This window comes from Parasteatoda tepidariorum, chromosome 4, assembly GCF_982258835.1.
Source record: "Parasteatoda tepidariorum strain Cologne lab strain chromosome 4, Ptep-v5.0, whole genome shotgun sequence".
Lineage (NCBI taxonomy): Eukaryota > Metazoa > Arthropoda > Arachnida > Araneae > Theridiidae > Parasteatoda > Parasteatoda tepidariorum.
Genome location: NC_141758.1, coordinates 103,655,083 through 103,667,600, shown reverse-complemented (window position 1 = coordinate 103,667,600; position 12,518 = coordinate 103,655,083). Strand labels below are relative to the sequence as shown.

The window sequence follows — 12,518 nt, the reverse complement described above, 5'->3', positions numbered from 1 at the left end:
TCGAATCTTCATATAGTTTTATAGTAGGTACTATTGAAAACTTTAAGTGGTTTTTTTTCAAAAAGTAATATTTTAATGATATTAAATCAAATAATAATTTAAATAATATAGTCTGAAAAGATCAATTTTTCGAATATAGTTGCATGCTTTATATATTAATAAACAAGTTATTATTATTAATTCATATGTTTAAAAAAATTGAAAAGAAACAATTTTTTTCTTTTTTTACCTAGTGATACATTAACAAATTTAAACAGTTTTATTTTCTGCCTTTAAAAAAAAAAGAAGCTAAAACTTTTTATAAGAGAATTTTTTAAAATTATTTATCTAAAAATGAAATCATTTTCCTAGGGTTAATTCTTTGAAAACAAATGGGACAAGTAACTGATACTCTTTATAATTAAACGTAGTTTTAATTTCACTTTCTATTAATCTTATTATAAAAACATGTAAGACCATTAAATATTTATTTCAGTTTTTTATTTAACTCAAGTCAGATGAAATTTTATCTTTTACTGATTATAAATATTTACAGATTATAATTTTATAATAGGTAATATCCATATGTTTAATAAATATAATAAATAAATGTGTGTGAAAACAAAAAGATTAATAAACTTGTTTCTTTTATATTACTGCATTTATATTTTATAATTCTTGAGTTAAAAAATTATGAAACATAATGTACTTAACAGTAAAGAAGATTCAAATATGTGATAATAGTGATAATGCATTATTTAAACTTAATATAGAATACATATAACCAGGGTTCCCCAAGTGGGCCCACTTTGAAAAAACCCACTTGGTGGTTTTTTTCACAAATTGTTTTTTTTTTTTTTTTTTTTTTAAAATTTGGTTCAAAAAGAAGTATCTCCTAATACTATAATTGGACACATTGTTGAAGTTAACAAATATTTTAGAAACGTGCATCAAGCACATGGATGGGCAAATGAAAAAAACTGCTTGATGACCCAATGACACTAGGTGGAATTCATATTGTAAGCGCGTAAAACTTTTGCCAATAATTACCATAAATATGAAGAGATTGTTCTTGAACATCAAAATGAATCTAATAATAATATGTCAAAAATATCAAATAATGTTGGGCTTTACCAATAAACTATCAATTGAGAAAAACAGATATCAATTGTTTATGAAGCTCTAAAAAAGCTTCAATCAGAAAACATTTCAATTTCAGAAGTTGTTGAAATATGAATAAACTTACTATCGTGTGATGAATTAGAACCCCATAAACATTTTGTAAAAAGATTCAATCAGGCTGCTCAGCCACATCATTTATTAGCATATGCATCCTGGATCCCGAAACAAGGGGACAATTTTTAAATGAGGAGCAGGACCAATTAGCAGAAAACTGTCTTTCTAAGCACCATCCAGAATTTCTGCCACGTGTTATGGCATTCAAAATTTCCGATCCTGAATACTTTCCAAAATCAATGATGCTTGACACTGTTATTCAACAGTTTTCATCAAAAAAATAGTGGAAAATCATAGCAAAAAAAACTAAATAAGTAAATAAATAAAGTACCTAGCTTCCACAAAATTTCTGTCAATTCTTTTTTTTTTTCACTCAACACCAGCATCCTCTGTCTCTATCGAAAGATACTTTTCAACTTTCGGTTTGGTGCAGAGTAAACTTCGAAATAGATTAGGAATAGATAAAGTTACAAAACTCATAAAAGTGTATCACCATCCAAGAGAGAAATGTAGACACTTTGAATCTGTTGTATGATAATAATAATAAAGGAAAAAATGGACCTTTTTTTAAAGTTAACTCTTAACATCTGCTGACAATTTTTAACTATTTGGAGGAAGTTTATCACAATTAAAAAACAATTAAAAATTAAAATATTACTTTCAAGATTTTTTAAATATTATTTTTAAGATTTCATTTGAATACAATTTATTTTGTTTCTTTTAATCATGTTTAAAAATATTGAAAGCAAACAAAAAAAATTTCTATTAATTGATACATTAAACAACAATAAACAAATTTAAAGTTTTATTTTCTGATTTTAAAAAAATAAGCTATAACTTTTTATCTATGCTTTTTTTATAATTTTAAGATTAATTTGTTTTTTGAAACTATAAAGTTAAAATGTATCTAAAAATGCATATATTTATCTAAATATTGGAAAAAAGGGACAAGTAACTGATACTCTTTATAATTATACATAATTTTAATTTCACTTTCCATTAATCGTATTGTAAAAACATGGAAGACCATTAAATATTTATTCCAGTTTAATTTTATTACAGGTAAAAGTCAGATGAAATTATAGTGCTTACTTATACAACACTATTTAATAAAAAAAAATATTTTCACAGTAAAATTTATGAGCACTAAATGAAAAAACCCACTTTTCCCTGGGTTTTTTCAAATAAAACCCAATTTTCCCCGGGTTTTTTCAATACAACCCAGGCGGGTTGGGTTTTTTCAAACCCTGACACAAAGATAATGACTTGCTTGTTGCGTTTAAAAAGCTTTTTGCTCCAAAAAGGATTTTTGGTCGGAGAAATGATTTATAATAATATATAAAGTTAGATTCAAGATTTGATACATTTAAAGCTAGAATTTTGGAAATTGCTTTTCATCATGATGGCGCCTAAAGATTTGCACATTTTAGCAAGCGTCGATGGGATAATCCCAGAGCCGTTTTTAAGGATGGGCCCGGCGGGCCCTGGCCCAGTGCCCCGAGTTCGAATGGGGCCCCCGAAAAGTCTAAAATCTCATTGCATTAATTGTTTTTTTTTGTTTTTTTTAATTCCAACTCATTTATTATTTATAACTTAAGAGGGCCCCATCTTACATTGTCGGATGCTTTTCAAAATCTAATTGAAGTGTTTACAAATATAAAATAATTGTTACTCTTCACTTTTCTAACTAAAAGAGCAATAAAACGCTCTTTCCACTAATGAAAATATCCCCACCTTCATAGCTACCACCCACAGACAGAGTTGTCAAATAGCCTTCTCACTTTACACTATGAGAAAATGTTTTTAGCTTCTTTATTTTGCCTTGGGGCTCTTTTTTCCTAACTTCGGAAATATCAGATATCCACAGAAACACCCTTTTGTCTAATTTCTGCTCATAAATTTCTAGGAAGAAAAAGTTTCTAGGGCTGTAAATAGGGGTAGGGTCTTGTTAGAATTCCTTTGGGTCACTCTGTCTTGAGATTTCCATAGTGCCTGTTAAATTGGGCCTCCTTCAATTCTAAATTTTCTTTCTTAGAAAATTTAGATATTTTTTTCTAATTTATTGTAAAAGCTTTTTTTTTTCATTGAATCGTCCTAAATGTTTCAACTAGCCTAATTGTTTAATTTACTTAATTTTTGTAGTTGATTTTATTTTGTTATTTTTCAAAATAATCGTAAGAGAATCCGTGAATTGGAATTTTTATCTCAAATTTTCGTAGGATATTAAGAAGACATAAATCTTTCACGTTGGCGGTAAGCAAATGTTTTTATTATATCAATTTTGGTTGTGGTTAGAGAAAACGTGAAAGGTTTGCTCAGTTTTTTATATATACATTGTGAATTTTTTTTGTTTATTTATTTAAATGGCGGGCCACTATTCAATTCCCTCTTTAACTGGCCTGTCTGCCAAAACTCTTCATTTGGTCAGTTCTGGATGAAATTGAGATAAAAAATGTAATTCTATTTAAATTTTACTTACTGCTAATAGACAGAAACAACATAGATTTTGTTTAATAGAGCATTGAAATCAAATGATCATCAGCTAAACAAATGTTTGAACACAAGAAAAAAATTGTTTAAAACTCCTGCATGACCAAATTTTCCATGTTTCCCTTAAATATGAAATATGTTTAACTTGTAATATTATATTTCGTGCACTAAATTAACTTATTTAGTTAGCTTATGATTTTATTGTTTATTGATCATATTTGTTCCTATTTTTAACTCCTTGATTTTTGTTGTTATTATGTGTTTAAAGTTAATAAGGCTTCTCAATTTTTTAATTAATAAGGCTTTTAAATTTTAAAATCAAAGTCGAAACAATTTCTTAAAATTGCAAATCGAAGCTATATATGAAATTTTGACAGTTTTGTTTTTATTTTAAACATGTGCATTTAATTTAATAAAATAAAAAAAATGAAAAAAAAATATATAAATAGATGACTGAATAAAATAAAAAACTTCCTTGTCATATCATCTTTTAAACAATTTGAGTATTAATTATTTTATTTAAAAATAAGCAAATTTTTAGTTTTAAATGTAAAAAAAAAATATTTGTTTAAAAGGTAATTATGCTCCTTTATTCGATCATGAGACTATTTAATATCTGTTCCTAAGGATCAGAATTCTCTTTTATTTTACTTTATTGTGTGATATATTTAATACTTTCATGTGATATGCTGCAGTTTTAAATGTCTGAAAGATGACAGAAATTGTCAATTAAAGAAAAAACAATTAATACTTTTGAACATGAATTTAAATAACTCCTTACGTTTTGTTTGGCTATCTCATTTTACATTATCACAGTATTTAGAGCAGACAATTGCTTGTCGGTGTGGATGATATAAGTAAAAGAAGCATACAAAGAATAATAATAATAATAATTAAGTTAATGCCCTCAATATTATATTTTTAAACTTCTCGCAAAAATGTATTAAAAAAATAATTGTCGCAAACAAATTAATATTAAGTAAGAACGAAACAAAAATTATATCAAAATGTGCTGAATCACTAGTGAGACAGGTGGGATGAAAGACATCGAAACCAATTTGATTGAATAGTAAAACTAGGTGCTTCTAAAATCCAGAAATCAATCAGGTTTGAATTAAAAAAAAAATTTCGACACAAAATTTATCAGGGGCTATTCGTTGAATTTCAATACAGGTTATGTTTTTTCTTTGATTAAATATTAAACATTAACAAATATTTGTCTTTTAAAACGTTTCATTCTATAATAAAAATAATTAATTTATAATTGAATTCTAAAACTAATTGCTAATTGATATAAAGCTTTAATGTGTTCCATTGATATATTAAATGTCATCTATCGGCGGAACCCCGACAGTTCGATTAAAGTTTATTAAGGTAATTACGAACATTATAACCTAAACGCAGACTATTTTTAAAATATTTAATTAGAGGAATGTAGATTTTTCATCGTTTTATCATTATCAATCTTAAATAAAGTTTTAAATCCGACAGTTAAATTTGCAGTTCTTGTGTTATATCCAGTCTAGTTTTTGGTGTATGTACCTAAGATGAAAATGAATAAGATAGCCGAATTATGGTTTACTTCTAAATGAACTGAAGATACTTGTTATAAACGTTAAAAATGGTAATTTGGAAAGCATTTTTCTAGAATGTCAAGTATCCAAATGACTTAATTTATTAAATTTTAAAAAAAATAATTAAAAAAATATCCGCAGGGCAGGTGTGTATATTTGGGGGCTGATGATTATGAAATCTAACACAAAACTGTGAGGTCGTGGGTTCTATTCCAGCTGATGACAGTCTTTAATTATTATTTATTAATACTGAAAAATGTTTTTTCTTATTTTTTTTTAAGTATGCGTTTTAAAAACTAATAATTAAACAATTATTTAAAAAAACTAGAAGACTCCGCTCCCTGTTCATTTTGCTCACTAACCCTCGTGGTTGCTTCTGCATTCATTGCAGATTAAGAGGAAAAACGGTTTATTTCCATTTTTTTTTCTACAAAAATTACGATTGAATTACTCAATGAAGATAGACTCATAGGATAGAGCATTCTCCTCTGAATGAGGTGCACCGAGTTCGAATCCCAGTCATGGCTGGTCGATATGAATTTCACACCCAGCTTTTACCGACCACAGTGCTGACGTGAAATATCCTCAGTGGTAAGTGGATCATAAGTTAGAGTCCCTTTGCCATCAAGCTAACCGTGGGAGGTACTTGTGTTCTTCCTCTCTATGTAACGCAAATGAGGGTTAGTTCCATCAAAACGTCCTCCAAGAAGGCAAAAATTTATTTCAATACTTGATCCTGGAGTTCTCTAGTATGATGGATTGGGTTCAAAATTACAAGGATACGGAGTTGAACATTAGTAGTCCTAAATTTGAAATTGGGTGGGCTGTTCAATGACTGTTATAAAATAAACTAATAACTTGGTTACGATAGCTTGGTTGGTAGGGCTATGGACTCATACTCACGAGAATGGGAGTTCGAATACAGCAGGCTGAATAATACCCATGTATTAAACGGTGACTGGTGCATATTAAATCTGTCGGGGTCATAAACTCCTCCTAGTTCTCATAACAATTTAATACGTCTGGGAACTGATCCAGGAGTTTCTTTGTCTTCTGGATTGGTTCAAAAATTTCAAGGCTACGTAGTTAAACATTGGCTCAAAATTGAGCCAGTTTTTCAACGATTATAAAAAAAAAATTAATAATCAAACTGTATTTTCTTGTATTCTTTCTAACTCCTCGCATATTTTCTACACACCTTCATGGTTTGATGTTTCTAAGTCTTACAGATTTTGAGCTGCAAAGCAAACTGTATGTCTTACAGGAAATTGATTTTGATGATGTGGTGGAAGATTCGCTTCTCAAAAAGCGCGAAAAGGATCGTTACCTTAAATTTTATATAAAAATAATGTATATAAGCTTTTATAATTAATTTATATGATTTTTACTCTTAAAATAAAATAATTTTTAAAAATTATTCAAAGTTAAATTTTATTCTTAAAATTTACTCATAAGGGGCCCCAGATAATGACAGGCCCAGGGCCCCTATAAACATAAAAACGGCTCTGGATAATCCCAAAGTACAGGTCGACAGGATAATCCGAGAAGTACTGAAATTTAAAACTTTCTTTAGCAAGCTAAATATTTTATGTTTCATTTTTAAAATATTTCTCTTTTAATTGAACTAGTAAATGAGGTTTCTAAGAAATTGAATTTGTTGTAACAAATTATAGAAATTTTATGTTACTGTGTCCAAGTCTTCAAGGTTTTTCACAAGTCTACATACAAGTATACAAGTCACAAGTATAGATAACAATGTTATCTATAAAATACTTGTACATGACAGGAAGCAAGTTTATATTCTTGTTCTATCATTTGCAAATGCAAATTTTTTATACCACTTTACTTTGAAACATATTTTTTTTTTCCATTTCATATTTTTTGGGACTATCTGGATTTCAACATTTATTGGAAAAGAACACAAACTTATAATGCTGATGCTATATTTGCACTAGGTTGAGATTTAGTTTTCTATGACTATTTAAATGGTGACGTGTTTTCACATCACCATTACCGTAGAGATTCATTTCATAAAAATCTGTAGAATTTTTTAATTACAATAATAAGAATGAAGCAAATTACAATAAAATATACTCTAAAACTATATTAAATTTTTTTACATGTTTAAGTGAATGTGGTGTCTCTGGTTTTTATTTTTTTTTAAAGAAAAGTGACTATTAAATATATAGTCATAACACATCTATTATTGAAAACTATGATTAATGTGTGGTAATGGAGAAACAAATTAAAAAGTTAGGATACTTTTTGGTTAGCCAAGAGCAAGCAAATCCTACAAATGGGTTATTATTATTACTATTATTTTTTTTTTTGCTATGTTTTAGGACTTCTTCCATAAGTGACCTAAACAAAATGGCGTAACCCAAAACAGAAAACGTTCATTAATATACAAAACAATGTAATAATTGTATACATCCAATAAATGACATTTGCTTAATTTTATTTTGCGCCTGTCTAAATTTGGCGACTTCGCTTGCCTGGCTGAAGCGCTATAATTTATTTTTCCACTATTAAATTCTTGTTTTTTCAATTTGCTACTTAACAATCAAGTCTGTTGTCATACAATTGCTGTTTTGAAAGTGTAACACAGATTTGCCAAAATTTATAAACATAAATAACATATTTGTTCCAGTTGATCATATTATGTCAATATCAGCATCTGCCTCTATATTAAAATTAATTATAACTTGTTTTTCATCTTGGTATTCTTTTTATTTTGCAGAGGGAAAAAGCTTGCCCAACATTGGAAAATGGGATCCTGAGTTTGAAGATCCCCTAAAGTCTCGTGATATCAAATCATTGAATTACATCATTCAAAAGCAACGGTGCCATACAGTTGCAACTGAAAAGTCACCTTCAACAATCTTCCCATTTTATGCAAGGTTCCTGTCCACTTAATTCAGGGCATAAAATTTCCTATTGCCATTGGCAATCAAAGATATAAGGCAAATTTAATCATTTAAAATTCTATAAATTAAACTATATAAATCTTTCATGCTTAGATAATTGTGCCTCAGTGGAATCAAGAAAGGGTTTCGAAATCAAGCATCAGCATTTTTCTTATATTAATAACAAGATACCTGTAAAACAAGTCACATACAAAACCATTGCTACTGGAAATATAAAAACTTTATTTTGATTTAATATTATTATTGCATATTTATATTTTTAAGTCTCTATGTTCTTTTATGATTTTGGTCACAAAAAAATATTTTATAGTAGATTTTTTATCATTTTAAAAAGTGTTTATAATTTTCAGGATTGCAAAATAATAGCAAGCAAAATGTATAGCCTTAACTCAATGATTCTCAACCAATGTGACACGGCATTTTTGTGTGCCATTTAATTCTTAAAGTGTGACGCCAAATTTTAGAAATGATATAGTAAAAATTATAATGCCTTTTTTATTAGGTACAAGTAAAGTTAAAAAAAAAAAAGTATATGTATACTTTCTATAATTTTTCCACACTTAAACGGAGTGAACATCTTTGTCGGTGATAGTCCTGTCTCTGACAATGTTAAAATAAGTTGGAAATTTAATGACTTGTTAAAATTATTAACAAAAAAAAGCAATCTAAATATTTACTTACAAAAGGAAATAAAGGCTAACAATTAAAATAAGCTATTCAAATAATATTTCTAAAACAAATTAACAAAGGATGACTAACAAAAAAAAAAAAAAAAAACAAGCTGACAATTAACCCTTTGACGGTTAGGGAAATGAGCAGTTTTCATTCATTTAATTCGCGCAGTATTACGAGTAAACAGTAGTAGAAAGTGGCAGCCGTTTTCTCGAACCGTTCTTCCGAAAATTTCACCCTTCTCTGGCGATGCCGTAGATAGCACGCCTCACGCCTTTTAAAAATTTCTTAAAGTATTTGTAGTACATAAATAACAGTTTTTATGTACTTTAAAATAATTATTAAATAGTAAATTATTATAATCAATTACATAAATAATAATAGTTAATTATAAATTATTATAATCAATTACATAAATAATAATAGTTAATTATAAATATAAGACAAATATTAAATTGATAGGACTAAATAAATACAACTAATGTAAAACTTTATGAAGCATTTAAAAACAGTAATTAAATAAAAATCTTTTTGTACTCGCTATAAAAAAATTACAGTCATTACCTAAAAATCTTCAACAATCATAATCATCCTTATAATTATCTAACTTTTGCTTTTGAGCCATTTTACTTTAAAAAACGTGCCAAAATATGTATAAAAAGAACAAGGTAAAAAAAAAAATTCCTCTTTCATTATGAAAAGAAATTCATGGAACCCATACTGCCATCTGTAAACAGTAAAACTAACTACATTTCGCAAGTAGGATTCGTTTGTTACAATCAATGCAGAATAATAATGGTGAACTAGCTCAGCCCGTCAGTGCGCATTGGGGAGCACTACGCAAGTAGTGCTCCTTTCGGTCAAAATCTTGCTCCCGAGCGGAACTCGTTTGCGCGCATTATGAAGAACGATTCGATTGTGAGCCAAACTCGTTCATAACCATCAAAGGGTTAATAATTAACAAGGAATCACAAAAAAAAATAACAATGTAAAAGAAACTCATTGTCCTTTTTATGACCAAATATAAATGAAATTATCAAAAAACATTAAGCTCAAATTTCTCATTGAAAGTATTATTATTATTAACTTGAAATTAATCCATTAACACTATACATACCATAACCAGTCAAATGACCGTTTAAGAACTTTTGCACCGAAAATGCGCTTATTATCTTATCGTTTTTGCACATTTGACTTCATGACTTTTTCTAACAATTATATTAAGTTAATATTCTATTATTATTATTTTTTTTTGTATTTTGTTTCGATTAATACTTGTCGTATACCTATTTCTACCACAACCGGTCATTTAACCAGGAGAACAGTTTATTGCTTTATAAGATTATCGGATCAGAAATGACCATATAATGCGTGGTCAATGTATTGCATTCAATTAGTTGCACATTTCTGCTAAGACTTGCGTAGTTATTTCAATCAGAATAAGTGTGAATTCAAATTTCAAGGAAGTAAATAAAATTTTAGATTGGTTTTTGTGTATGAAAGAGTGACAACAGGAGGCAAACAGCTTGCAATACTTTACATAAACTATACAAAATAACATGTTTTATTGAGTTATATTCGAATATTAGATATTTTAGTTCAAATATTTTGGTATGTTTGTCTTTTGATAGCATTACTTAATTATATCCTAATGCTAGGATGCTTTATGTAGTGCATTCTGTATTTTGCATATTGCTGCATTCTTTTTTGTGTTTTATAATTAAAGTTCATTATGATTATAATAGTTATTAAACTTTTTTTTGTATACATTACTTTTTATCACTAAGTAAATCAGAAAATTGAAATAAATTTTATGTAATACATTTGTAGATATTTGTTTTTATTAATCTTTCAACAGGATTTTAGTTTTGGCTGCCAAAATTAGATACTAGTTTCTAGGAAATTTTAGAGTGTAATTACAAAAAAGTCAGATTTCAGATTTAAAAAAAATATATATTTTTTTTCTTTCTATTTTGTGAAGATATTTTTTCAAAGTAATTTAAAAATAAACCCTCAGTTTTTAATGTCAGGCATATTTTTCAAGTAATATGTTTAATAAAAAGTTCCATAATATAAGAAAAGTATTATAAAATATTACATCTCTTATAGAAAAATAGTGCAGCAAACAGGAAAGTATCACTCAATTTAGCTCATGCAATTTAGTAATAACTGCTTCTATTATGTTTACTATTTATTGTACAATAGGGGACCGATTATCCGGAACGATTGGTACCATCGCTATTGATTTTTCCGGTTTTCTGAATCGCTACAAAAAGCAGTTTTTCTTATTGTTAAACCAAACTAAAAAAAAAAAAAAAAAACTTAAGTAATACACTAATGATTATATCCAAAATGATGGTAAGGTAAACATCTTTCAAAAAAGAAAAATCCTAAAATCTTATGAGGAAAAGAAAGAAAAAAAAAATTTTTTTTTTTAAATGGCGGGAAAATTTATCGAATTTCATTCCGTTTTTTTGGTTTTCCGGATAACGGGTTCTGTACTGTATTAAAATTATTTAAGCAAACTACTTGTATTTCTTTAAGATTTGAGAAACATTTTTATGTATTTTTAACCTTGTTCATATTTTGAATGCATTGCAATATTTTGCTGGTTTATGTACAGTGCGCCAAATAGACCCACCCGAATAACTTTTGATCTCGTGATCCTATCTTCACGTTTTAGGACTCGATGGTTCAAGAGGGTAACATCTAACAGGCTAATTAATTAGTGCAGACGATATTTTAAATTACAAAACCTGACATAAAAACATTTTCTCTGAATAAACATACCTTTTTTTTCAACGGATTTGGATTTTTGATCCCCAAAATATTGGGGGTAGATAAAATCTGGGTAATATGGTCTCCATAGTTTGATCAGGAGAGCGGTTTAAAGTTAGGACCCTTTAATGTTAATTTTACTTTTTGCGTATTTCGCTATATTTCAAGAACTTTTTAAAAGAATTGAAGAATCCATCAAAAAAAAAGTATGTTTATTCAGAAAAAGATTTTTGCGTCTGATTTCGTTACTTAAAATATTGTCTGCACTAATTAATAAGCATATTTGAAATCCTTTCTCCTATCATTAAGATTGAGTCCTAGAATGTGTGGATCCGATCACTTGATCCAGGGTGGTCTTTTTCTTTTTGGTGCGCTATACATAATATTTAAACAAGAAATGAAAATTGTTTAACACCATATCTATTATACCGAGAATGTTATAATTAGATTTACAAATAGTTAATATATTTTTAAAAATTACATTGCCATGGTGGAACGGCGAGATTCAATTACAGTTTGGTGATAACTGGTTTTATGTCTATTTATTATGTGAATTTTTTTTTTTTTTTTTTAACAAAACCATAATTTTTCAAGGTTTAGTGAAACATTTTTCATATAAGTGTATTCAATATTATGCTGGTTCATATATTTAAATAGGATAAAAAAAAATTGTGTGAATACATTGTTTCAAGTATTTTAATGTGATCTAATGACAGTTATAGATTATATTTTTGTTTAAAATTGCATTGTTATAGTGAAACAATGAAATTTAATTATGAATTTATTTTTATATATAAAAATGATATTGTAATAATTACTCTATGTATGAAACTAATTATCATATTTTATAAAAATATTATTT

General features: G+C 27.6%; 1 protein-coding gene across 6 annotated transcripts in view; it reads left to right on the top strand.

The window, feature by feature from the left end:
- Window positions 1-12,224, top strand: part of LOC107449085 (uncharacterized) — a 35,075-nt gene extending 22,851 nt beyond the window's left edge. For all 6 annotated transcript variants that reach the window (XM_087161852.1, XM_087161850.1, XM_087161854.1 and 3 more), the window contains exon 5: window positions 8,020-12,224. In XM_087161852.1, the coding sequence (XP_087017978.1) occupies window positions 8,020-8,195 (176 nt within the window). In that variant the 3' untranslated portion in view covers window positions 8,196-12,224. The remainder of the gene's footprint in view (window positions 1-8,019) is intronic.
- The last annotated feature ends 294 nt before the right edge of the window (window positions 12,225-12,518 follow it).